Source organism: Crinia signifera, chromosome 5 (assembly GCF_055691185.1).
Source record: "Crinia signifera chromosome 5, ASM5569118v1, whole genome shotgun sequence".
In the NCBI taxonomy this organism is placed as follows: Eukaryota; Metazoa; Chordata; class Amphibia; order Anura; family Myobatrachidae; genus Crinia; species Crinia signifera.
Genome location: NC_139221.1, coordinates 192,201,174 through 192,228,080, shown reverse-complemented (window position 1 = coordinate 192,228,080; position 26,907 = coordinate 192,201,174). Strand labels below are relative to the sequence as shown.

General features: G+C 41.1%; 1 protein-coding gene across 5 annotated transcripts in view; it reads right to left on the bottom strand.

Annotated features, from left to right (window-relative positions):
* LOC146080744 (terminal nucleotidyltransferase 4A-like) overlaps nucleotides 1-26,907 on the bottom strand; it is a 226,005-nt gene that overhangs the window by 83,442 nt on the left and 115,656 nt on the right. For all 5 annotated transcript variants that reach the window (XM_083188358.1, XM_083188357.1, XM_083188361.1 and 2 more), the window contains 2 exons: nucleotides 21,388-21,495; nucleotides 21,036-21,164 (listed from right to left, as the gene is read on the bottom strand). In XM_083188358.1, the coding sequence (XP_083044484.1) occupies nucleotides 21,036-21,164; nucleotides 21,388-21,495 (237 nt within the window). The remainder of the gene's footprint in view (nucleotides 1-21,035; nucleotides 21,165-21,387; nucleotides 21,496-26,907) is intronic.

Here is a 26,907-nt window from a genome sequence, read left to right as displayed (position 1 = left end):
GGGCACACTTAGACAAATAGTAATGTGTGAATTTTAAAACATAGCTTTTAATATAATGTATATGCTAAAAGGATGGGTACGTATTAACAAATAATGACTCACATTAAATTAATACAGGAGAAACAAATTATTATATATATATATATATATATATATATATATATATATATATATATATATATATATATATATATATATATATATATATATATATATATATATTTCTCTGTAATGTGACGGTCACACTTATGACGGCGAAATAATTAGAACATAGAAGCAGGGCTCCCCAAATTGTCAATCTAAGCTGATCACAAATAAATCTCTTATAGGTTCACAAATAGTGATAATAATAAAAATTGACAATCAATAATATGAGTTGGATATAAGAGGAGCCGACAGATAAAGGACGCCCTGACAGCGCACCCTTGTTGATGAAATATAATATTGTTCCCGGTGCAGAGTAAGGAACACAGATAGGGTGCTACCTCCTCGAGACAGAGATGTATCTGCTGTCCAGATTATTATACAGCTACTGGTATTCCCAAATGGTCTCCCAAGTTGGTACTGACCAGACCATTCACTGCTTAGCTTCTGAGTGCGGGATGGTATTCAGGCGGGCCAGTGATGTATGGCCGTATTAAATCTCGGATGAGAGTACCCCCATATCTCTCAATAGGGAGCTGAGATGTGCTTCTGCTTTTAGACCAGTAAAATCCAAAAAGACCTGTTGCACTCAAGCATTGCAGGTGAATTCGGAAGTACAGGGGCAAATGAGAGAGTCACAGAAAATGAGTGATGGGAGTACAGAGGTGGATATCAAGGACCCTCCTTCTGCTTTCTGCCATCTACCGGGGGAATCAAATGGCAGGTGAGAGTGGTGAGGGCCCCAGATGAATCCAATCCGAAAGAGAGAGTAAATAACAAAGGGATTGTGTTGGAATGTACCCTAATCTCTGATGGAGAGCGGTGCAGAAGGTGTCAGTACCAATGTATCTGAAGCACCAAACTGAGCCGAAGGGAGAGTTTACTGATTGATAACGGCTGGGTCACCACAAGGTGATGTTGGACTGATGACCTATTTGGTCAATATCAGATGCATATAATGTATCCTGACACAATCAAACAATAATGTCCGAAAAAGATAGAAAAAAATATACTCAATAAATGCAAATTAAAGCATCTCAAATAGTATTATTTGCAGATTGTATGGTGTGTAAGGAGGCCAAGTCCAATCTGCCTGGATCGATTGATGGTAATCAAATGGTTAAGGACACTTGTTAACACACTTAGGTAAATCACTGGTTAGAGCAGATTGCAAATGAGTAGCCGAAAGAGAGAACTTAAATATCAGAGACAGCACTGTGTTGAATACAAAGTACCTAATCAATATATGCAAATTAAAGCATCTTAAATAGTATTATTTGCAGATTGTATGGTGTGTAAGGAGGCCAAGTCCAATCTGCCTGGAACAATTGATGGTAGTCAAATGGTTAAGGACACTTGGATTGCAAATGAGTAGCAGGAAGAAAGAACTTAAATATCAGAGACAGCACTGTGTTGAATACAAAGTACCTAATAAATATATGTGAATTAAAGCATCTTAAATAGTATTATTTGCAGATTGTATGGTGTGTAAGGAGGCCAAGTCCAATCTGCCTGGATCGATTGATGGTAGTAAAATGTTTAAGGACACTTGTTAACACACTTAATATGCTAAAACACTTAGGTAAATCACTGGTTAAAGCAGATTGCAAATGAGTAGCAGAAAGAGAGAACTTAAATATCAGGGACAGCACTGTGTTGAATACAAAGTACCAAAAGCAATCATCCCTTGAGGGAGTTAACAACACTCAATCATGCTCATATGAAAAATCCATTTAGGAGCAAATATAAAAGGAAGGCAATGTTAGTATAATATAGTTATTGCACATGGATGGCAGTTAGGAGTAAATCAGCAGAATGTGACAAAAAATATAGCGATTATATGGTATAATTGTTGCACAAGGGTGATAATTGGGAGCAGATCGACAGAGTATGGCAGAAAGACAAAACTTGTATAATTACAAGTCCAAAAAATGTCAGCGGGGTTATCCAGGGCTGAATGCTGCAGGTTTAGTTGGAGCTAAGTCTGTCTACTGAAATCAGCTGTTAGAATAAACGCCTGCACGACGGACCGATACCACGCCGCCTGAACCTGTAATGACAGGGGCGATGCGTGGTCTCCAGGTCCCGTTTAGCTGGCGGTGTTACCTGCAGATGGATCACGTAGTCGTCTGATACCAGATGGTAGTAGCCGCAGCGGTCTGCAGCTCTGTGAGCTGATGTGCAGCTAATTGAACAGCTGATCAGGGGATAGCAAGGGTGACGCGTCAGGGGCGTGCACTTCACACGTGTTTCGCCTAGGGCTTGTTCACAAGTGACACGTACCTGTGATTCCCCTGGGCCTGTCTATTTAAGAAAAGCTGAACCAATGGTCCGCTCTTGAAAGTGATTGGCATAATTAACAACCAATCACCAAGCTGAAATAGCCATGTAGATTCTCAGTGCTAACTGAGAGTTTGCACCTGAGTAGAATATAATTAACACAATGCTATAGTGGCCAGATTTAGATACATTGGGCGGAGATGAAGAATACTAATTAGTCTAAAGAAATAATGCTGGATAAATCTAACAGCGCATGATTATAAAAAATGTTATAATGACATAAGGGGGTTAAACACGAGGGGACAGACATGACAAAAATTGGCTAAACAGTAGGAGGTAAATCCTCTATGAACATGTGGGGGAATAATGGTAAAAGATGGTTGATGATACTATGAGGAATAATTAGCATAAAAAGTATGGTTGGGATTGAATGTGTGGGGAAGATAACTAATTAAAAGACAGTAACTTTATCAAATTGATTTAAATACGAGGAAAAGTAAAATTACTTAATCAGTATATTTGTTGTGTCAATGCAAAGAAGCGTGGAATAATTGCTTGACGGTATAGTAGTTAGTCAGATGAGAAAAATGGGAGAAATAGGAAAAAATAGGAGAAGGTGAGAGGGGGGTGGCATAAAACCTGCCATATTGATGATGAGACAGGTAAATATTAATGCTAGTTAAAAGATGTTTAGAGCCGTAGATAGGAATGATACGGACATGGCCGGAGGCAGAGAAATACAAATACAAGAATAGCAGAGATTGATGGAGTGTTAAAATAGGTAATGGGGCTGAAACGGGCAAAAATTATTGTTATTAATATTGACAGCAAGTGAATCACAGGAAAGCACTGTAATTGATGTCCTCATTTAAACCATTGGGTGCCAGGGTCCCCAGGTGGAAAATCCACCAGCTTTCCCTTCTCAACAGGGTTTGGTTGATATCACCTCCTCTGCGGCCTAAATGAATTTGTTCTAGACCGAAAAATCTGATGTGGCGGCTATCTGAAGAGTGGGTTTTCAGAAAACGTTTGGCTACCGTTGTGAGAGGTCTCATTTTTTGTCTGTCAGTGGTGGCATTCTTGATGTTGCCCATGTGCTCCATAACCCGTTGTTTTAGTGGGCGGGAGGTCATTCCCACATATTTAAGATCACAAGGACAAGTGAGACAGTATATTATATTCTCACTCCTGCAGTTGTGGTATTCTTTAATTTTGATCGAGTCGCCAAAGCGATCATTCAGGGTGGTAATATTGATAATCTGCTGACAGATTTTACAATTGCCACATGGGTGGCTGCCTACCACTGGTGGTTTTCTCTTCGGGTTTGAGACAAAATGGCTGTGGACTAGGCTGTCCTTCAAATTAGGTGCCCTCCGCCAGCTCATGTCAACTGTGGGGTTAAGTCTTGCTGCCAGGTCATTGTCAGATAATAAAATGGGCCAGTGTTTCTGTAAGATTCCCTTGATGTCTCTCCATTCGTTACAAAAACCACCAACCATCCTAATAGTATCAGGAGTGGTGTCTGATGGCGTGGTTTTGAAAAGAATCTTCTCCCTAGGTGTTATTGTTACGGCTCTTTTGGCTTTTTTTATGATCCTTTTGGACAATGTCAGTTTTCAATCTAAGGACTGAACTGACGAGTCGCCATAGAACTAGTGATTTTGATAGTATATTTCCATCATCACAGAACATTCCAGCAGAATCGGACTCTGGCTGGGATGATGACTTGTTCAGTTTAAAACGCCTACTCCAAAAACAGATCAGGACCAACTGGGACTTATCCAGCTTAGAAAATTACTGTAAGCAGAAGATTACACCCAGGGGTCTACGACCTAAAACTTTTCCGGCTTTTGAACTGCACACGGAAAGCCTCAAAAAGGAGTGGGAAACCAGCCTCTTGAAATGTTCTCAGGAGTTAATGTCGATTTTGATACGACATAATCATTTGGTACTAGAAGCGTGTTCACAGAGTATTGAAACACTAGGTAAACAACTTGAGAAGTGGGAGCAAAACCCTTTATTTCAGGCTAACTTTGAAAAATACAAAAAAGAACTAGAAACCTATGAAGGAACAATCATTGAGCGCAAAAAAAGCAAATTCGTAAGAGACCAACGGGACTTTGCGACAGACAGGATCTTCAACTGGTCCAGATTTCAAAAACCTCGCCGTGGCCCACAGAATAGGGATCATAGAGGAACCCCATCAGCCTCAGAATCGGAGTATTCAAGTACAGAGGACTACAGCGATAATTCATATTCCACTGACACCAACAGAGGCAGTGATTTTTTAGAATTTGGAGGGGGCAGAGGGGGTCGACAAGGAAGAGGAAGACAAGAAGAAGTAAGAGGAAAAAACCGAAGGAGAGACTGGACAAGGTGGGAGCCCAGACAACCGAGCCGGCAATCACAGAGAAGGAAACCGACTTAACAACACAATCTACAGGCCTGCAAATTATCAATCTCTCCCAACACACACTGTCCTGTGACCAACTCCTTGTACTTCAAAAAGACCTTTCCTTTTCTCCCACCACCAAATTTGACAGATTTCGCTGGGAGACCAGCCTTAGACTCTTTGGTAGGAAACTTCTTCTGACCAAATTTCATTCGTTGCATAAAACTGCAACCCCTACTGACCCCACTCCCTTTTGGTCCACTCGGGAGCTACAAGCCATCCAAGAATTAGAAGAACTACAACAACAGCAAGAAACATCTAGCGGAAGTCGTACTATATGCAAAAAACGATCCACGTTCTTCCCACAGGAGTCCATATGCCCGGAGGTGAGAGTCTTCACAAACTTAGTAGCCAAAGATTTTGATCTTCTATATCGAAAGAAGAAATTTCATAGACCAGCCAAGAACATGACGGCGGCTGAAGCCAAAGCTCTGAGAGAAATTAGAGAATGGGATGATGTGGTCATTAAGCAATCAGACAAGGGTGGTAACATTGTCATCTGGCCATCCGATATGTATCTTAAGGAAGTTCATCGCCAACTCAATGATGAGTCCTGTTACAAAAAGACCATGTTTGATCCCACTTCCAACTTTCAAATCAGCTACAATCGATTGATCGACAGAGCCTATTCCAACGGTGTGATTACTAGATCAGAGCTTAAATATCTACAAAACCCCACTCCAAGGATTGCCACATTCTATCTCCTGCCTAAAGTGCACAAATGCCTTCGAGAACCACCTGGAAGGCCCATTGTGTCAGGCAATGGGTCTTTGATTGAAAACGCCTGCACATTTTTAGATATTCATCTAAGGCATCATGTCACCTCCCTGCCATCATACACAAAGGACACAACTGATGTTCTTCAAAAACTACATGATGTCCAACTTGACGATGACCACATACTTGTATCCCTTGATGTTGAATCCCTCTACAACTGCATCAGACATGATCTGGGGATCAAGGCGGTCAGATATTTTTTGGAAATTGAGGGCATGACCCCTTTTCATGAATTCCTCTTGGAACTCCTGGAGTTTGTTCTCCACAAAAATTATTTTGTGTTCGCCAACCATTATTACATCCAAGGAAGGGGTACTGCTATGGGGGCCGCTTGTGCCCCCACTTATGCCAACCTCTTCCTTGGTTGGTGGGAGAGGGAGGTGGCATTCCAAGACGACTTTGACACAGAGTGCATACACAATTGGATGAGATATATTGATGACATCCTGGTGGTGTGGAAGGGCCCAGAAGATCAGTTGATCAATTTCGTGAAGAAACTCAATTCCAACAATCTCAACCTCAAGTTCACGTATGAGTACAATTCTAACAGCATAACTTTTCTGGACTTGAGAATTTATAGAGGAGATAACAACAAATTATCCACGGAATTGTACAGAAAATCCACCGCAACCAACAGCCTCCTACTTAGCTCCAGTTCTCATTTTCCGCCCACAATCACCAACCTTCCTAAAGGAGAATTCCTGAGATTGAGACGCAATTGCTCAGAAGAATCTATTTTCAAGGAAAAATGTGAAGAACTCTCCAGTCGACTTCAACAACGTGGTTATTCCAAAAGGATCATAAAAAAAGCCAAAAGAGCCGTAACAATAACACCTAGGGAGAAGATTCTTTTCAAAACCAGGCCATCAGACACCACTCCTGATACTATTAGGATGGTTGGTGGTTTTTGTAACGAATGGAGAGACATCAAGGGAATCTTACAGAAACACTGGCCCATTTTATTATCTGACAATGACCTGGCAGCAAGACTTAACCCCACAGTTGACATGAGCTGGCGGAGGGCACCTAATTTGAAGGACAGCCTAGTCCACAGCCATTTTGTCTCAAACCCGAAGAGAAAACCACCAGTGGTAGGCAGCCACCCATGTGGCAATTGTAAAATCTGTCAGCAGATTATCAATATTACCACCCTGAATGATCGCTTTGGCGACTCGATCAAAATTAAAGAATACCACAACTGCAGGAGTGAGAATATAATATACTGTCTCACTTGTCCTTGTGATCTTAAATATGTGGGAATGACCTCCCGCCCACTAAAACAACGGGTTATGGAGCACATGGGCAACATCAAGAATGCCACCACTGACAGACAAAAAATGAGACCTCTCACAACGGTAGCCAAACATTTTCTGAAAACCCACTCTTCAGATAGCCGCCACATCAGATTTTTCGGTCTAGAACAAATTCATTTAGGCCACAGAGGAGGTGATATCAACCAAACCCTGTTGAGAAGGGAAAGCTGGTGGATTTTCCACCTGGGGACCCTGGCACCCAATGGTTTAAATGAGGACATCAATTACAGTGCTTTCCTGTGATTCACTTGCTGTCAATATTAATAACAATAATTTTTGCCCGTTTCAGCCCCATTACCTATTTTAACACTCCATCAATCTCTGCTATTCTTGTATTTGTATTTCTCTGCCTCCGGCCATGTCCGTATCATTCCTACCTACGGCTCTAAACATCTTTTAACTAGCATTAATATTTACCTGTCTCATCATCAATATGGCAGGTTTTATGCCACCCCCCTCTCACCTTCTCCTATTTTTTCCTATTTCTCCCATTTTTCTCATCTGACTAACTACTATACCGTCAAGCAATTATTCCACGCTTCTTTGCATTGACACAACAAATATACTGATTAAGTAATTTTACTTTTCCTCGTATTTAAATCAATTTGATAAAGTTACTGTCTTTTAATTAGTTATCTTCCCCACACATTCAATCCCAACCATACTTTTTATGCTAATTATTCCTCATAGTATCATCAACCATCTTTTACCATTATTCCCCCACATGTTCATAGAGGATTTACCTCCTACTGTTTAGCCAATTTTTGTCATGTCTGTCCCCTCGTGTTTAACCCCCTTATGTCATTATAACATTTTTTATAATCATGCGCTGTTAGATTTATCCAGCATTATTTCTTTAGACTAATTAGTATTCTTCATCTCCGCCCAATGTATCTAAATCTGGCCACTATAGCATTGTGTTAATTATATTCTACTCAGGTGCAAACTCTCAGTTAGCACTGAGAATCTACATGGCTATTTCAGCTTGGTGATTGGTTGTTAATTATGCCAATCACTTTCAAGAGCGGACCATTGGTTCAGCTTTTCTTAAATAGACAGGCCCAGGGGAATCACAGGTACGTGTCACTTGTGAACAAGCCCTAGGCGAAACACGTGTGAAGTGCACGCCCCTGACGCGTCACCCTTGCTATCCCCTGATCAGCTGTTCAATTAGCTGCACATCAGCTCACAGAGCTGCAGACCGCTGCGGCTACTACCATCTGGTATCAGACGACTACGTGATCCATCTGCAGGTAACACCGCCAGCTAAACGGGACCTGGAGACCACGCATCGCCCCTGTCATTACAGGTTCAGGCGGCGTGGTATCGGTCCGTCGTGCAGGCGTTTATTCTAACAGCTGATTTCAGTAGACAGACTTAGCTCCAACTAAACCTGCAGCATTCAGCCCTGGATAACCCCGCTGACATTTTTTGGACTTGTAATTATACAAGTTTTGTCTTTCTGCCATACTCTGTCGATCTGCTCCCAATTATCACCCTTGTGCAACAATTATACCATATAATCGCTATATTTTTTGTCACATTCTGCTGATTTACTCCTAACTGCCATCCATGTGCAATAACTATATTATACTAACATTGCCTTCCTTTTATATTTGCTCCTAAATGGATTTTTCATATGAGCATGATTGAGTGTTGTTAACTCCCTCAAGGGATGATTGCTTTTGGTACTTTGTATTCAACACAGTGCTGTCCCTGATATTTAAGTTCTCTCTTTCTGCTACTCATTTGCAATCTGCTTTAACCAGTGATTTACCTAAGTGTTTTAGCATATTAAGTGTGTTAACAAGTGTCCTTAAACATTTTACTACCATCAATCGATCCAGGCAGATTGGACTTGGCCTCCTTACACACCATACAATCTGCAAATAATACTATTTAAGATGCTTTAATTCACATATATTTATTAGGTACTTTGTATTCAACACAGTGCTGTCTCTGATATTTAAGTTCTTTCTTCCTGCTACTCATTTGCAATCCAAGTGTCCTTAACCATTTGACTACCATCAATTGTTCCAGGCAGATTGGACTTGGCCTCCTTACACACCATACAATCTGCAAATAATACTATTTAAGATGCTTTAATTTGCATATATTGATTAGGTACTTTGTATTCAACACAGTGCTGTCTCTGATATTTAAGTTCTCTCTTTCGGCTACTCATTTGCAATCTGCTCTAACCAGTGATTTACTTAAGTGTGTTAACAAGTGTCCTTAACCATTTGATTACCATCAATCGATCCAGGCAGATTGGACTTGGCCTCCTTACACACCATACAATCTGCAAATAATACTATTTGAGATGCTTTAATTTGCATTTATTGAGTATATTTTTTTCTATCTTTTTCGGACATTATTGTTTGATTGTGTCAGGATACATTATATGCATCTGATATTGACCAAATAGGTCATCAGTCCAACATCACCTTGTGGTGACCCAGCCGTTATCAATCAGTAAACTCTCCCTTCGGCTCAGTTTGGTGCTTCAGATACATTGGTACTGACACCTTCTGCACCGCTCTCCATCAGAGATTAGGGTACATTCCAACACAATCCCTTTGTAATTTACTCTCTCTTTCGGATTGGATTCATCTGGGGCCCTCACCACTCTCACCTGCCATTTGATTCCCCCGGTAGATGGCAGAAAGCAGAAGGAGGGTCCTTGATATCCACCTCTGTACTCCCATCACTCATTTTCTGTGACTCTCTCATTTGCCCCTGTACTTCCGAATTCACCTGCAATGCTTGAGTGCAACAGGTCTTTTTGGATTTTACTGGTCAAAAAGCAGAAGCACATCTCAGCTCCCTATTGAGAGATATGGGGGTACTCTCATCCGAGATTTAATACGGCCATACATCACTGGCCCGCCTGAATACCATCCCGCACTCAGAAGCTAAGCAGTGAATGGTCTGGTCAGTACCAACTTGGGAGACCATTTGGGAATACCAGTAGCTGTATAATAATCTGGACAGCAGATACATCTCTGTCTCGAGGAGGTAGCACCCTATCTGTGTTCCTTACTCTGCACCGGGAACAATATTATATTTCATCAACAAGGGTGCGCTGTCAGGGCGTCCTTTATCTGTCGGCTCCTCTTATATCCAACTCATATTATTGATTGTCAATTTTTATTATTATCACTATTTGTGAACCTATAAGAGATTTATTTGTGATCAGCTTAGATTGACAATTTGGGGAGCCCTGCTTCTATGTTCTAATTATTTCGCCGTCATAAGTGTGACCGTCACATTACAGAGAAATATATATATATATAATAATTTGTTTCTCCTGTATTAATTTAATGTGAGTCATTATTTGTTAATACGTACCCATCCTTTTAGCATATACATTATATTAAAAGCTATGTTTTAAAATTCACACATTACTATTTGTCTAAGTGTGCCCCAAAAAACCTTGTTGTTCACCCTTCTCTCTGGTCACACAAGTTGACCTCCACCTTTTCTATATAGATATTTACATGTTCATTTTTAATCCACGGTCTACCACTGCATGACCGTTTCAATGGGTAGAATGTACGAATTCCCGGCGCGCACCCATGCAGGACACCCTAAATAAATAAAGAGGTATAGATGCCCTGAAACCTACAGGTTTCGAAATTTATCCCTAGGAACTATTTATAATTGATTACCCTAAGATATAGACCTAATATTCATCTTAAAAGATAAAACATGAAAAAATATGAAAAACAAACAACGAAAAATAAATGTATAGTAATATATCAAAAATATTTAAATTAAAGGCGAAAAGAGCTGCCTACTAGTGTTGATATTACTGATTGTTTATATATTGCTGTTTTGTGGTTTTATTATATGATTTAAGCATTCGAAATTTTAAAATTATCACTCTGTAAAATATTTGTAATTTTATAATATCCTTATGCTTATCTATATAAGCATACCTGGTGTCTCCGTATTTTTTAAGAAAATCCAGTCAAGGGACTATAGACAAAACTTCCCTTTTTGGCTATTGCTCTGCCTATCCATACCCGGCTACTTAATATGTCACAGCCAAAAAAGAAATACATACTGCCATCAAAATTTGAAATAAGAATAAGGGCATGTGAAGCATAATTCCCACACTAAAAATGGCCACCGGCCGCATATGAATCTGAGCCACATGACCATGTTGAAACGCCGGGATCTCCGTAGAGAGCACTTAATACAATGTGCATACACCGGAAGACGGAAGTGACATCATTGGAACGCATAATTCCGGTGGAACGCAATACCGGAAGTGCGTAAACGGCATTAGCCGCGATCGGAAGCACCAATGGTATACACGCTATTTATACCACTAACAGAGCAGCATGCTCTTCTTGCCACTTGCAGACTCTCTGAGAAAGCCGCTGATCATTACAAAAGGCGGGGAAACGCGTTAGGTCACAAGTCCACCGGCAATACACTTAAGAGGACTGGTACCTCTGCTTACACTGTGACCAGCTTTCCTGAGAAAAATACTCCGGATAAAGTTGAAAATTCGGCTAATCAGCGCCATCAACTGGGAGGACAGGACATAGCGGGATGCAGTTAAAATCCCGGCGGTCGGGATCCCGGCGTTCAGAATCCCGACCGCCGAAATGCCGACACACGACACCCCTGGAGGGAGAATAAATTAGTGTGCCGAGCGTAGCGAGGCACCGGGCCCACTGCGTGGCGAGCGCAGCGAGCCCGCAAGGGGGGGCGATCCACGTCCCCCCCTTGTCGGCATTTCGGCTGTCGGGATTCCGGCGTCGGGATTCTGAACGCCGGGATCCTGACCGCCGGGATTCAATACTGAATCCGACATCGCAGCATAAGGTCATCTGTAAGGTACCACTAATTGTCTGGCCACACGTAAAAAGTTATTAAAACTTCATTGAACTACTAACAAATACTGCAATATACGAAGTTTCTAATAATGACATCAAAATCCGGGAATGCACAGTGACTGTCAGTAATAATATGCTTTTAACAGTACTAACCTGATACTAATCAATACTACCAGGACTGGATTATAATTAATACAACCGGTTGTATATTCCTTCTTTTTTACATTCTGTGTTTTTATTGTATTTTCAATTTTTTTATTATTATTTTTTTTTCTATATTGTATTTGTGTAATAGTATTAAACTGCTTCCATATACTCCAGTTGGGTGCGCAGCTCTATTTTTCCATGTTTTCTTCTCTCTGCCTGGGACTTTGAGCAATCCCAATTAGAGCAGCAGTACCTAACGACGAGTAAACTCTGGCCGACCTAAAATTATTAATCAATAAATGAACATCAAATAATATATAATCAATATGGTGGGGCGCAGGACTTTTTTCTGTGTTTTAATACATGTGTTGCAAAGGGGAGAGGGGTTTGTCACATTCTTGTATTCACAAAATAACAGTCAAGGTAATGACAAAATAAACCAACATAAGTTTATAAATTACGCAATTGTCTAACGTAATAGGTTGGTGGTGCTCCCAAAAAAAGTTCTGCAGCAGAGCTGTAACAGGAGAATGTGTCCAAGGAGGGAAAAAGGAGGAGCCATATAGGTTTTTGGGGCACGCTTACATGATTCTAGATATGGATGATATATGTATAAAATTTAAATCTAACTTTTATTAAAATTTAGGCGTCAATATTATTGTTAGTGTATAAAATGAACACAATTATTTCAATACTACAAATTAATCTATGGTAGTAGGCGAAAATGTTTGTTACCACGGCGACCACTCCCAATCAATAAGCCAATCATGGGCAAATCCCTATTCAAATAGATGAGAAAACATGTAATCCTGAGGTCGTTATTTCATAAATGATGCAACACTGGGTAATAGAGATTACATAGAGGGAAAAGTAGGGAAAGGGTTCCTTATGGGGTATCAGGTGCCTCTGTTTCCCCAGTACACATATGGCACCGAACATTCCGTACAGGTCTCCCCGCAGGTACTGATCTGGCCAATCACTGCTTGGCTGCCGAGATCGGATGGGATCAGGCAGCACAGTGATGTTTGGTCGTATACTCTGATGGATAAGTGGGCGCAGGAATGGCATGCAGAACCAAGAGCTGCTTCTGCTTTCCAAGGTGTCAACTCAGGTACCAACCTGTTGCCCCGTGAGCTATTACAGGGAGGGCCTGGTCACCCAGTGGATATGAGAGCAGCGGAAAAAGATAAAAGTTGGAGAGATAAATGTGGTTATTGCGACAAACAGATCCTTCTGCTATCCACCGTCATATTGAATGAAGGTTGAGATTGACGATATGTGAGCGCTCCCCACTAGAAAATTGCAGTGAAGTCCACTATGTGTGGAAAAAGATGGATAAATGTACCCTCCATACCAGAAATCTCACTGGTGTCAGTAGTGTTTGCAGCTGAACACTTGTTTAGACAGGGGGGTAACAATATGCTGTATTATAGTAGCAGGAAATGAGATTTGCAACTATTAATTCCTGAGCCACATGACCAAGCAAGTGTGGTATGTAGCCCTTTGGGCAGGTATAGGTCGGTTTGGCTGTTTATATGTACAATTGTTCAATAGGGTGCACATAACTTCGTACAATCAAGTGAACTCTAGTAGATCCACTTTAACGACAAAAGAAAGTTGTAAAAAAGTGTGTACTTTATGTTAGAAATGCTTTATCACATATAGCTCTGACACCGAATATTACAAAGCAGGACAATTTCTCCCTAGTTTACTTGTAGGTTTTGATTATCACATGATAGGTGGTCTAACAAGCAAGCATAAACACTGCACAAATGCCCGCATATAAACCAATCAATTTTTGTCCCACTCAAGCAGCATGGATATTGCTACAATTTAAATACAAGAAAATACTTCTATATAAGCAGCAACAAATGGCAACACGATTGTGAAGGGTTGCTGCAGCAGCACGAATATTGTTATGTAAAAAGCAATATAAGCTGACAATAGGGCTACGAGATGTACTAGAAACTATACTAGCCTATAAACAATATTGTGTGGCTAACTTTAGGTAGTATCCCAGTACGGGAGATTATCAATGGTACAGATACCTGGCGGGGTTACCCGCTGGTGAATTGGAAACGGATCAGTCCATCCAGCCACTGGTGGGTTAGAGAGAAATTTCAAATACTGCCAGGATGAAGGCTGCAGAGGCAGCAGGTGCCTAGATCCTGTGTGGCAGATCTTACGAGCAATAGTCGCAGTCGGAACCGCGCGGAAGTGGCGGTGTGTTCCAAGAGATGTGATGACGTCAGGGGGGTGGTTACGTATCCGGGAAATTGATTGGTTTATATGCGGGCATTTGTGCAGTGTTTATGTTTGCTTGTTAGACCACCTATCGTGTGTCAATCAAAGCCTACAAGTAAACTAGGGAGAAATGGTCCTGCATTGTAATACCAGGTGTCCGAGCTATAGGTGATAAAGCATTTCTAACATTAAGTACACACTTTTTTACAACTTTCTTTTGTCGTTAAAGTGGATCTACTAGAGTTAACTTGATTGTACTAAGTTATGTGCACTAATTCCAAGCACCCTCCAATTGTACATATAAACTGCCACACCGACCTATCCCTGCCCAAAAGGACACATACCACACAATAATTTTTGATTGGTCATGTGGCTCAGGAATCTTCCACTTTTTCCCACTCATCTAGGTTGTCAAGATCATTTTGAAGTGTGTCGACCTCCTCTGTCGATGTAATAACTCTATCAACCTTTGCAGACACAAAATTGAACATTGTTGAGTAACCCCATCCCAATATCGTTAATAAAAATGTTAAATAAAATGGGCCCTAGAACTGAACCCTGTGGCACTCCACTTACTATTGGTATCAAATTTGATACGCCACTGTTCACAACCACTGTTGTCTATTACACAGCCAGTTCCCTACCCACCTATAGACATTTGCCCCTAATCCATGTCCTCCATTTTATTTATCAACCTCTTGTGTGGTATTGTATCAAAAGCTTTATCAAAATCTAGGAAGCAATTCCATCATCAAGGTTTTTGCCAACCTCCTCAAAGAAACCTAGTAAATTTGTTTGGCACAAACGATTTTTTACGAACCCATGCTGGTTAATATTGAGTCGTTGTTGTGGTTCTGTGCCCATGAGCCACCTGTACAACTGATTGGATTCATAGTGTCGCATTGAGATTTAAAGTTTGACCATGTTTCGAATTCAGAAGAACACGGTGTGTCTATGTTCATTTAAAAAGGTGTCAATTTTGTCCCTGGTGATTCATAATTCCTTCCCCCATTACAAGCAGCATCAAGTCCAGACTGCATGAGAATTGCCACACGACTGCAGAATTCTGGACTTGATCTGCCTATGGTGGGGATGTTGCGAACTTGAAATCCACGTGGAATGTGCTTTTTCCTGAACTAGTTATACAAAAGACTGTCTGAAGGTGGTAGTCAATTCTGCAACGCAATTTAAAAGGAGAGTATGCTACACATCATCCACTTCTACTCTTGGATTTGGTTGTTCCGCAAATAAAATGTGGGATGCTTCATCCGGTGTCTCTCCTGGTAGAACAAAGGATTATTCCGCTGTTCCCAGGGTGTGGATCTGTAGATACCATCATGGAAATGCTGCAGTATGCAGAGGATGATCTTAATGACAAAAGTAGGTGTTTTGTTTGTAAAAACACTCCTAAATTTCTCCTTCCTCCAAATGTGCAACATGGACGTGACATCTCTATACAAGTCAATTCTCCATGACCAAGGCCTGTTAGCCATGTCTAAGTTTCTCGAAACTCTCAGTGATGAGTTTAAATTTGATAAAATTCTATTCTTACAGTTAGAGTTTATATTTAATTTTGATGGCCAATTTTTTTTCCAACAACATGGGCTCTGCAGTGGCAGTGTCATATGCCCACATTTATGGCGGAACAGGAGATTTTTCCCAGTCATATACAGAGCAAGAAATATCAGATTCTTACCTGATCATGTGTTTTCCTCTACTCCACCATGGCAGCCCAGACCATTGGGTTCCTCCCCCTGGGTAGCGATTCAGAAAGGGAACAAAAAAAAAAAAAAAAAAAAAAAAAAAAAAAAGGACACCAGCCCCCTATAAGAAGGCTCTTCCTGGCTTCTATGTCTTGATTTTTCCAGCTTAAATATAAACAGTTATTCCACATATATAAAAAAAAACTTTACATAACGAGTCGGGAATATATGCTGCCATGGTGGAGTAGAGGAAAACACATTATCAGGTAAGAATCTGATATTTCCTCTACCTAACCTCATGGCAGCCCAGACCATTGGGTACTATCCTAGCAGTTAATTCACTTAAGTGGGAAGACCTTATACAAACCAAAATTTTATAACCACGAGACTTCATTTACTTTGTCATATCACTGCACTGAGGACTTTCCTCCCAAACATTGGTAAGAGCAACGGCATCTGCAGCGCTATATAAGAAACTGTAAATAAATAAAATCAATGCTTGGTAAAGGTGTGGATCGATGCCCACCCTGCAGCTTTGCACAGTTCCTCCACCGAAGCTGACTTCAGCCCACAAGGATGCTACCACCCTAGTAGAGTGAGCTTTGAGTCCCTTAGGTGGTTATTTTCCTTTCAAAATCATATGCCTTGATAATGCACAGCCTGATCCATCTATTCTTTCCTTCAGTCAGTACAAATACATTTCTTGACTTACGAATATGCTGTACCCTCTGAACATAAATTTTAAATTAAACGTTCCTCCTTCCATTTCCCTCAGATTGGAATGAGCGATTTGCCATTTCCTTGACCACTCTCATTGGGCTACCTCCTGGCCGCAGGTTGCCCCCCAGCCCCACAGACTGGCATCCGTGGTCACTATGACCTGTTCAATTACTGCCAATGATTTTCCTTTTTTTAGGCGTACTTTTCCGACCACTAAGCCAAATCTAATTTTGCAGACCTCGTCAATACGATTCTTTGGGAGAGGTTTTCACTGTTTCCGTTCCACTGGGATAAAAAACATCTTTGTAGTTCTCGTGTGGAACCTTGCCCACGGCATTTTCTAGTGCCGCCGCCATTAGCCCCAATGTTTTTATACAGTCCTGTGAAGACACCACTGATCTTCTCGACATAACTTCTATCTGTTGAATTAATTTCTGCCTTCTGATCGGAGTTAACTTCACCTTCATTCGTTGGGTATCTATCAACACCCCCAAATATTTTATCTGCCGTGTTGGTATTAAGTGACTTTTTTCCATATTGATCAGCCACCCATGCTCTTTTAGACAGTGACTCACCATGTCAGTGTGTCTTTTTGCAAGTTCTATTGATTTTGCTACCACCAAGATATCGTTGAGATATGGCCACAACGTTATTCCTTTTCTCCTCAGATTTGCTATGACCACAATTAGTACCTTGGAGAACATTCTTGGTGAAGTTGCCAACCCAAATGGCAGGGCTGTAAACTGGTAGCTGACTCCATGAACACAGAAGCGCAGAAATTTCTGGTGACCCCAATAAATTGGGACGTGTAAGTAGGCACCCTTCAAATCTATGGACGTCATATAGTCCTGTTTCAAGTCTGGTAGGATTGATCTGATTGATTCCATCTTGAACGGCTTTATCTGGACAAATTTGGTCAGCTGCCTCAAGTCCAAGATGGTTCTGAAAGCTCCGGTCACCTTTTTCACTAAGAAGAACCGGGAAAATCAGCCGAGCCTCTCTTGAGCTTCTGGTACTACCTCTACTACTCCTTGGTCCAGCATGTTTCTTCTTAGGCTCACTAATCATGCCTCCGGCTCTTCTTTGTTTCTGGGAACTGGAGACTGTAAAAAACAACTTCCTGGATGCTTTAAGAACTCTATTTTGTATCTACATTGAATTTACAATGCAAAAACCTGTACCTTCAAGGATCCAATCCACAGGCCTAGCACAAAGCCCACCTAAAGTCTAGCTCCACCACTTACAATGGTGCCTTTTTAAATTTGGTGTTTTTCTATTACGGATTGGCTTTTTAATGAAGGGTATCCTGTACTCATAAGCTGCCATGTGGTGAAGACTGGTCTGCAAGGTGCAGACCACAGGTGCTGATCGCAGCGATCAGCGGTATCCAGAAATCCCAGAGACCATGGTCTCAAAGTGTGAGACCCCTGTGCACACTATAGTGGGAGAGGGTTCTTCCAGGCAGCTCCCCTTGTGTGTACAGGCAGAGCAGTCACTGCACTGTCCTCCACAAGCTGCTAGAAGAATCCCTGACTAAATAACTGCCTCACAGAAGGAAAAACGTGTCTGGCTCCTGAAAACACTAAACCAATTAAAAGTTATTAAAAAGTGCCAGCTCCCAGTTACTACACTTCTATACCCCACTGTAAAGTCTACAGTCCAGTGTCCCCTGATAGATGAAGGAGAAAAGTACTTAACCTTCTTGTACTGCCAACAAAAGGAGAACAGCAGGGGTGAAATGTAATAGGATGAGAGAAGAAGAAAGTGAGAGATTTGGTAAGAAATCTCCATTTTTTTTTTAAAAGTGGCAATCATTTACACTGCAAAACCAGTTTTATTTTGCTGTGTATATGATTGCTGCTTTAAAAAAAAACCAAAAAAAACACAACACTAGAGATTTCTTACCAAATCTCTCACTATAAAATTTCACCCCAGGTGTAATTTTGTGACGTACATGAGACTGCAGCAGTCCCAGCAACCTGTGGCTTCCCTGCTGGAACTAGAGAGCTGCACAATTGGAGGTGGAGCGCGACGCTCCAACCCCTTTCATCTACTCACCCTGAACACTACTTCCCATCAATAGTGTAAAGACAGATCAAAGTCCACCTAGTGCAGTTAAACCAAGGCAGGCGCTCCCCTTCCTTGTATGGGAGTGTAGTCTGAATCATAACTAAAAGTGGCAGCTGCTATTCAGGACCAAGGTGGGTATCCAATTACCTCCATTAAAAACAGAAGCACAATATAAAAAAAAAAAAAATTCATATATTAAGAATGGGATAGAATATATATATATATATATATATATATATATATATATATATATATATATATATATATATATATATATATATATATATATATATATAAACGATGCGGACACAGCGTGACTGCTCAACGTTTCAGGTATTATCCTCCTGACGAAAATCGATTAAAACGTTGAGCAGTCACGCTGTGTCCGCATCGTTTATTTGGAAGTGCTGGGAGTGCCGCCGCTGCTACATCTACACTGTCTATTCCCATGGGATCTGGCGTGCACCGGGCCATCAGTGAAATCATTTGTCCAGAGTGCCGAATCTACACGGTATATATATATATATATATATATATATATATATATATATATATATATATATATAGATAGCGAGAGGGGATTGGCACTCAGGACCACTGTAGTAATGCCGGGGTGCCTTCCATATGAGGTATACAATGCATGTGTATCTACAACGGTTCCCTTTCAGGTCCCAAGCAGAAGAAGAGGCGGCACTCAAACGGGCGTTTTAAATCAGGTGAAAATTTGTATTAAGTCATAAATGTAAAAGCACTTCGACGACGTTTCAAGACCAAAACAACGGTCTTTTCATCAGGTCCATACAATAATTACATCGTGCAAATGTGTGACCACATTTTGCACGATGTAATTATTGTATGGACCTGATGAAAAGACAGTTGTTTTGGTCTTGAAACGTCGAACTGCTTTTACATTTATGACTTAATACAAATTTTCACATGATTTAAAAAGTCCGTTTGAGTGCCGCCTCTTCTTCTGCTTGGGACCTGAAAGGGAACCATTGTAGATACATGATACATAGATACATGATACATACATACATACACATATATATATATATATATATATATATATATATATATATATATATATATATATATATATATATATATATATTATATATATATATATATATATATATATATATATATATATAAAATTTTATTTTTCTTTGTTTTTTAGGCGATCCAAACACACGTTCAGTGAATTGTGTGTTCAGAAGACGCTAAAAGTTGCCCATACACGGTACAATTATTGTATACAATTTGGGCTAGAGCGCATCGGTTTTGCAATGCAATGAGATGAGATCTAGTACAAAAAGTATGTGCAGCACATACTTTTTGAGCTGTGCTAAGGTAGCATGCATCTCATTGCACCAAGTAATTGTACCGTGGTGTATGGGCACCTTTAAACATGGCTCCTTTCAAACACATGCCGGCTTCTCTGGGCTAAGAAGATAGATAAATGGGACTATTAAAATATTAATCAATTGAACGGATAGTTCTTATTCAGTTTAAGTGGGGAAAATGCTGTGGGGAGTAATTGCCATTTTACAGTGCACTAGGTATGTAAGATATCACATTATAATTATAGGTTTTAGAACTCCTTAGATGCAACCTAAACTAAGGGATAGAACTCAGCCTGGTATTAAGCCTGAAGAAGAAATAAAGTAGAAGGTGATAACGCACCAACCAATCAGCTATGACCGTTCGGAATGGGTTGGCTGGTGTGCTATCACCTTCCACTTCAATTAATGGTGTCTGGTGTCATACATGTGAATATTGCAGATACACCTGGTTTAGTTCCACAATATAGTGTTAGAAAAGCAAATCATCTTGGGAGGAAAAAAAAATAAAAAATCATGCAGCATTACCTACAAGCCCATGTTAGTTAATGCTGCATATTAAAAATCTAGCCATTTGTTTCCAGTGCTATCACCATGCACTATAATTATGCCAACAATAAAGCTTCCACTATAAAAAATAAATCATAAAACAGATTTGTTATCTGCCTGAATCTATTCTCAGCCAACAGTTTAGTATAAAACAGCCATCAAGTTTTTCAAGACAGGCAATGGTTAAAAATGATAAAAAGCTACACTAATCGTTAGCTGGTCTGGAAAATGTGTGCAACATACTTTGGCCATCCCTGACCTAGAAAATACTCAGGCTAAATGAATTTTAAGATTGATAAAAAAAAAGGGGGGTGGAAAAAAAAAAAAAAAAGGGGGGTGAAAAAAAAAAAAAAGGGTTCGTAATCGCCATGATCAACATACATTTTAAGTCAACCTACTTCCAAAAAAAAAAAAAAAAAAAAAAAAAACACACACCCACTTACCTGTAAGAAGCTTATTACCATTAAAATGAGACTGTAAGAACTAATACCGCCAGTAAAAACTTCATTTAGATCTCTTTGAAGAAGAAACTGTTTCAACACTAAAATCAAATAAGGAAGCAAAGAGTACTCCTATGGAGGGGGAAAAAAAACAAAAACTACTATTTAAGGCAAATTTGACACTAAGTAAGCAATCATATTAAGGCCACACAGCATTACACATCTAAAACTCATTCAAATCAAAAACAGTTAAAGAACATCCCTGGCATATATAACTATTTTCTTCAACCCTACTGTACCTAAAGAAGGTGGGAGGTAGAAAAAGGAGGGGCTTGGGACTGAAAATAAATTTTACCTTTATGCAATCCTTGATGAACTGAGCAGCCTTTACACCAGTTTTAACATTAAAACTGATATCCACTTTGATATCTGTCTCCAAGTCTGTCAGTTTAATAATTGGCACCTAGAAGGAAGAGTCAGCATTAGCACCTCAAAAAAATAAATAAATAAATTTAAAAAAAAGTTTACACGGAGACAGGATTTATGCAAGCCTACAGCAACAGAAGATCTGTGGTTAGTTAAAGATGCTTTGAACAACCTCACAGCTATGTTCTTTCAAAACGGTGTGCAAATATGCCTATTAAAGTTAATGCGGCTTTGAAAGTCAAGCAAAAAAAAAAAATCCCCAGAATGTAGAATAAGGTGAGCTGCCGACGTGGGGGTTAAAGACGAGGGTCACTTGTTTTCGCTGATCCCTGCCATTTTTAACTCCCTCGCCGGCCGCATTGAGTTCAGTGGTGTTTTTTTTTTTTTCTAGGGAGTGCTCCCCTAAATCATTTGCCGCATATAAAGAACGTAATAAGTAATGTAAAAACACAATAAAGATGGCTAAATTCTACAGTTGTATCAAATAAAATACTGTCCCACTAAAAAATAAGCTGGGTCAATTGAATAATTCCACGTTCTTTTTCTTCTATGACTTTTTTGCTTCGGAATTTACTAGGGAATAATCTTCAGAGGTTCTCCCACAGGTTGAAGGCTCAGCTCGATTGCTCCCAAACTGTACGTTTGAGTGAGGAAATAGTCAAATAGATTACAGGATCTAAATAGTAACAAATCTCCTGGCCAGGACAAAATACACCCCAGTGTACTGAAATTATTAGGTTCTGTTATAGCACTACCGTTAATCTGATATTCAATTAATCCATAAACTCGGGGACAGTACCAAAAGGACTAACATAGTATGGAATGTAGCAAAACAAACCCGGAAAATAATAGCCTTACATTTATTGTGGCAAAAATATTAGAAGGTATAAGATAGTATCCAAAATGTCTTAGAACTGATCAAGAATAACTAAATTAATTCGCTTGTACAGTAGGAGCAAGTTTCATCTTTGCTCCTTTGGCCATGGCTTGTATTGCAGTTGAGAACAATAGATTAGCCATGGCTAGCCATGGCTAGCCCCGCCCAAAGGAGCAAAGATGAAACTTGCTCCTACTGTATGAGAAAATCAGCAGGGGGGGGGGGGGGGGGGGGGAGGTGAACATGGGGAAATCTGTTGATGTAATACTTCTTAGTTTTACCAAAACTTTTGACACAGTGCCTCAAATGGTTATTAATGGAACTAGGTAATTTAGGGGTATGAGATTTTGGAAATTGGATTAAAAACTGGTTGCACAATTGGGCACAGAGAGTGGTGGTAAATTGTGCACAGTCCAGCTGCGTTAAGGTCCCCCATATTGGGATCCACCTTGTTTAAAATATTCATTACTGATATAGGTAGTGACAGAGTAATGCTGGGTGGACACAAGAACGGATTAAGCTTGTTTTCAATGAGATTCCAATCCGAATCCCCGCTGGCCATTTGAGATTTTTAACCTGGTGCACTAAGGATTTGTCAATCTCCCTTTGACTGGGTACATAGTGAGCAGATCATGTGACCATTGTACAATTTCAAGGAATCTGTTTCCCTAGCATAAGTTTGCAATTATTGCAGCAGGACTCGAAATTGAGTAAGTCGAAAAATAGCTCAGGAGAGGATGTGAATACACGAGAAAGCAACAAACTGAAAAGGTGAAAAATGTGGTTTAACGTTGGGAAATGTTCATTTTTTGTTCCCATAATGAACTACTTTACAAGCTACTTATAGGCTAAATGGAGTGAATTCTGAAGTTAAGTACTTAAGGGTCATCATAGATGAGCAGTGTGCACTATTACCCAATTTAACAATTTAGAATACGGTGTTCACATCTGTACCTAAAAAGGACATAAATGAAGGCGGCTTATGATTTCAAATGGACAAATAAACTTTTTATATGACCCTAATACCGTCCCTATTTTTATTTTACACACTACCCTATGTGTGAGGTGATTGATCTGGACCCACTTAACATCACTAAAGAAAACGTGATAGGAACATCATTGCTGGTTGTGCTGTAAGTACGGTACGCCATACTTTGTTCCAGGACCCCATGCACAGGGTGGTAGTTTGGTACGCTATAAAAAGGGTGCCCCATAACTCCTTGAATAGCTAACGAAAATAGAACCATCGAACTGAACCATATATTTGTATCTTTTCTCATATATGCAACATCGATCCCTGGAGGCATACTAAGGGAGGGCCAGATTGATGGGTGTGAAAGAAACCTTGATGAGGTGAAAATTCTTTATTCCAGTAAGCACGGTACGCAGTCCATTTGCAATCTAGGATTGAGCACGACTGGTGAACCTACAAAGATACCTTTTTATGTGGGTTCTCACGATCTATTTTGTTAGTTTGGTATGATTCGATTAAATCCTTTCCCATAGAGTATTGGTCCTATAGTTTGAAGATCTCATACATGTTATCCATTATGATTTTTCCATATATAAACATCATTATAATCATTTCACCATTATCAATTATTTGGAGTCAAGCGCAATCAGTGTTGTTCCCCAACTACAGTAGTCTTCGAAGGAGATATTTCCAGTGACTTTTATTCTCCTGCCCCAGAAATAACTACATGGGATAAATCCCAAGTAAAAAAATGTCACTTCAAGTGTTAAACAGTGAGCTCTCCCGGGGGAACTCGGGGGAACTCAGGGGAAGTCGGCCTAATGTATGGCCTTTACTGTTCTCAGGATTCCAAACCACTCCAAGTCACCTAGCATGTGCACAAGCAACACTTTATGAAACCTAGCCAATTATTTCATTAGAGATTCTGTGTGGAGAAACCACAAACTTAGCAGTATGAAAACTACACAGTATCAGCTATAATGCAGAAATTAAAAGCAAGCTCTAATTGTTAAAAATTAATTCTAGAGAAAAAAAATCTGAAATACAGAATTAGTTTTAAAATATTTGGTTCTCAAAGTTCGATATGATATGCTTCTATAATACACATTCGGTACTCTTTACCTAGGAAGGGCGCCCGCGATTCCGCGGGCGTCGGGGGTAAAAAATCGCGGGCATCGCGGGTACATAAAAATCGGCTGCCCGCGATGACCGCGATTTTCCCATAGGGAACAATGTTAAAAAGGATGATTGACCGCGATTTTAATGTAAAATGCCTCAATGCCCGCGATTTTACCATAGGAATCAATGTTAAATGGGCTACAGAGCCCAAATAGGCACAATTAACCCTTAAATGTCCCCCCAAATTTTTAACGCCACCCCACGATCCACGCCAACCCGAAGCGTTGCGAGCGCAGCGAGCCCGCGTCCTCCGACCTTTTCATGCCCTACTATCCACGTTGGCGTGGAGTTGAGAATAGAATAGTGTGGCGAGCGCAGCGAGCCACCGAGCATCCCTTCACGTCGCCACGGACACCTGTGAAGCCCGCGAGGGGACGCGTATAACTGTGAAGGTATCCGCGTCCGCTCGCCACGCTTCGGGCTCGGTGGCTCGCTGCGCTCGCCACGCTATTCTATTCTCACCTCCACGCCGACGTGGATAGTAGGGCATGAAAAGGTCGGAGGACGCGTACCGCCGCCGCTCGCCACGCTTCGGGTTGGCGTGGATCGTGGGGTGGAGTTACAAATTTGGGGGGACATTTAGGGGTTAAATTGCCTATTTGGGCTCTGTAAGAAGGGGGGGGGGTGGATGTGAATCGAAGTGACTATATGTTAGAACACTCCGAGACACTCCTCCTGGCGCTTAGCAGTTTTCAAAGTTTTATTTAAATAATATATGGGGTTTTCACAGCTGCAGCATACACTTCCTGTGAGCCCGTCTCGACTCACCAAAAAAGTATACAAAAAGGGGGGGGGGGGGGGAATTAGAAGTGGATTGCGCTGCTGAAAAATAATTAATTCGAGATAACACACTGATTGGCTGAGAGAAGATAAATGAAATACTGGACACACTGATAAATTGAAAATTTTATAAGAAAAAGTACATCAGTAAAATACATACATTAGATACATACAAAACGATTTATAAAATATATCTCGTAAAAAGAATCCCTAGATTTAGAATAATATATCAATAGCTTGTATATTAACAGCCTAACAGCCTGCTTTACAGGTTAAGTAACCAGAGAATGTATGGAGGGTAATGGTTAGGATGGTAAATGATGGAAGGAGTCCGGTTTATAAACAGTCAAAAGATCAATGAGTTAGTGGATGTAAATCACAAGATTGTATTGCTCACCCTTGATGATAGGACTTACTGCTGTGCCAATAATAGGGGATATCCAGCGAGCGGTTATCGGTGTTAAAGGTTGATGGTTCCTTTTAATGCGACTTACACTCCTCTCGGCTTGTCGCCGGTGTAGCCTGCCTGTAGTCAGGTACGGATTCACCGCACTGACCACGGCGGTGAAGGAGTGTGTCGACTGAAGATGGAATAGTGCGCTCTGTCTGGATTTCCCGGCTCCCCTGATGTAGCGTGGAGAGCGGCTAGGTGAAGACAGCTGATTGCCGGCAGCGGGGGACGGAGAGCTGCACTTCAGCTGTATGGCAGGGTTGGCAGGTAGCGGTGAACCAGCGGGTGTGCTGGCGGGGAACAACTAGATGAAAACAGCTGATTGCCGGCAGCGGGGGACGGAGAGCTGCACTTCAGCTGTACGGCGGTGTGTCAGCGGGTATGCCGTTGCTGCGGTGCGCTTGTTCAGCGCGATGTACTTCAAAAGCCGGCAGCGTGTGGAAAGCTTCTCCTTGTATCAGGCAGGCTTGGAGGCTGGAATTAGGACGGGTGGAACACCTAACCAGGTGTATAATTACGTCAATTATACACCTGGTTAGGTGTTCCACCCGTCCTACTTCCAGCCTCCAAGCCTGCCTGATACAAGGAGAAGCTTTCCACACGCTGCCGGCTTTTGAAGTACATCGCGCTGAACAAGCGCACCGCAGCAACGGCATACCCGCTGACACACCGCCGTACAGCTGAAGTGCAGCTCTCCGTCCCCCGCTGCCGGCAATCAGCTGTTTTCATCTAGTTGTTCCCCGCCAGCACACCCGCTGGTTCACCGCTACCTGCCAACCCTGCCATACAGCTGAAGTGCAGCTCTCCGTCCCCCGCTGCCGGCAATCAGCTGTCTTCACCTAGCCGCTCTCCACGCTACATCAGGGGAGCCGGGAAATCCAGACAGAGCGCACTATTCCATCTTCAGTCGACACACTCCTTCACCGCCGTGGTCAGTGCGGTGAATCCGTACCTGACTACAGGCAGGCTACACCGGCGACAAGCCGAGAGGAGTGTAAGTCGCATTAAAAGGAACCATCAACCTTTAACACCGATAACCGCTCGCTGGATATCCCCTATTATTGGCACAGCAGTAAGTCCTATCATCAAGGGTGAGCAATACAATCTTGTGATTTACATCCACTAACTCATTGATCTTTTGACTGTTTATAAACCGGACTCCTTCCATCATTTACCATCCTAACCATTA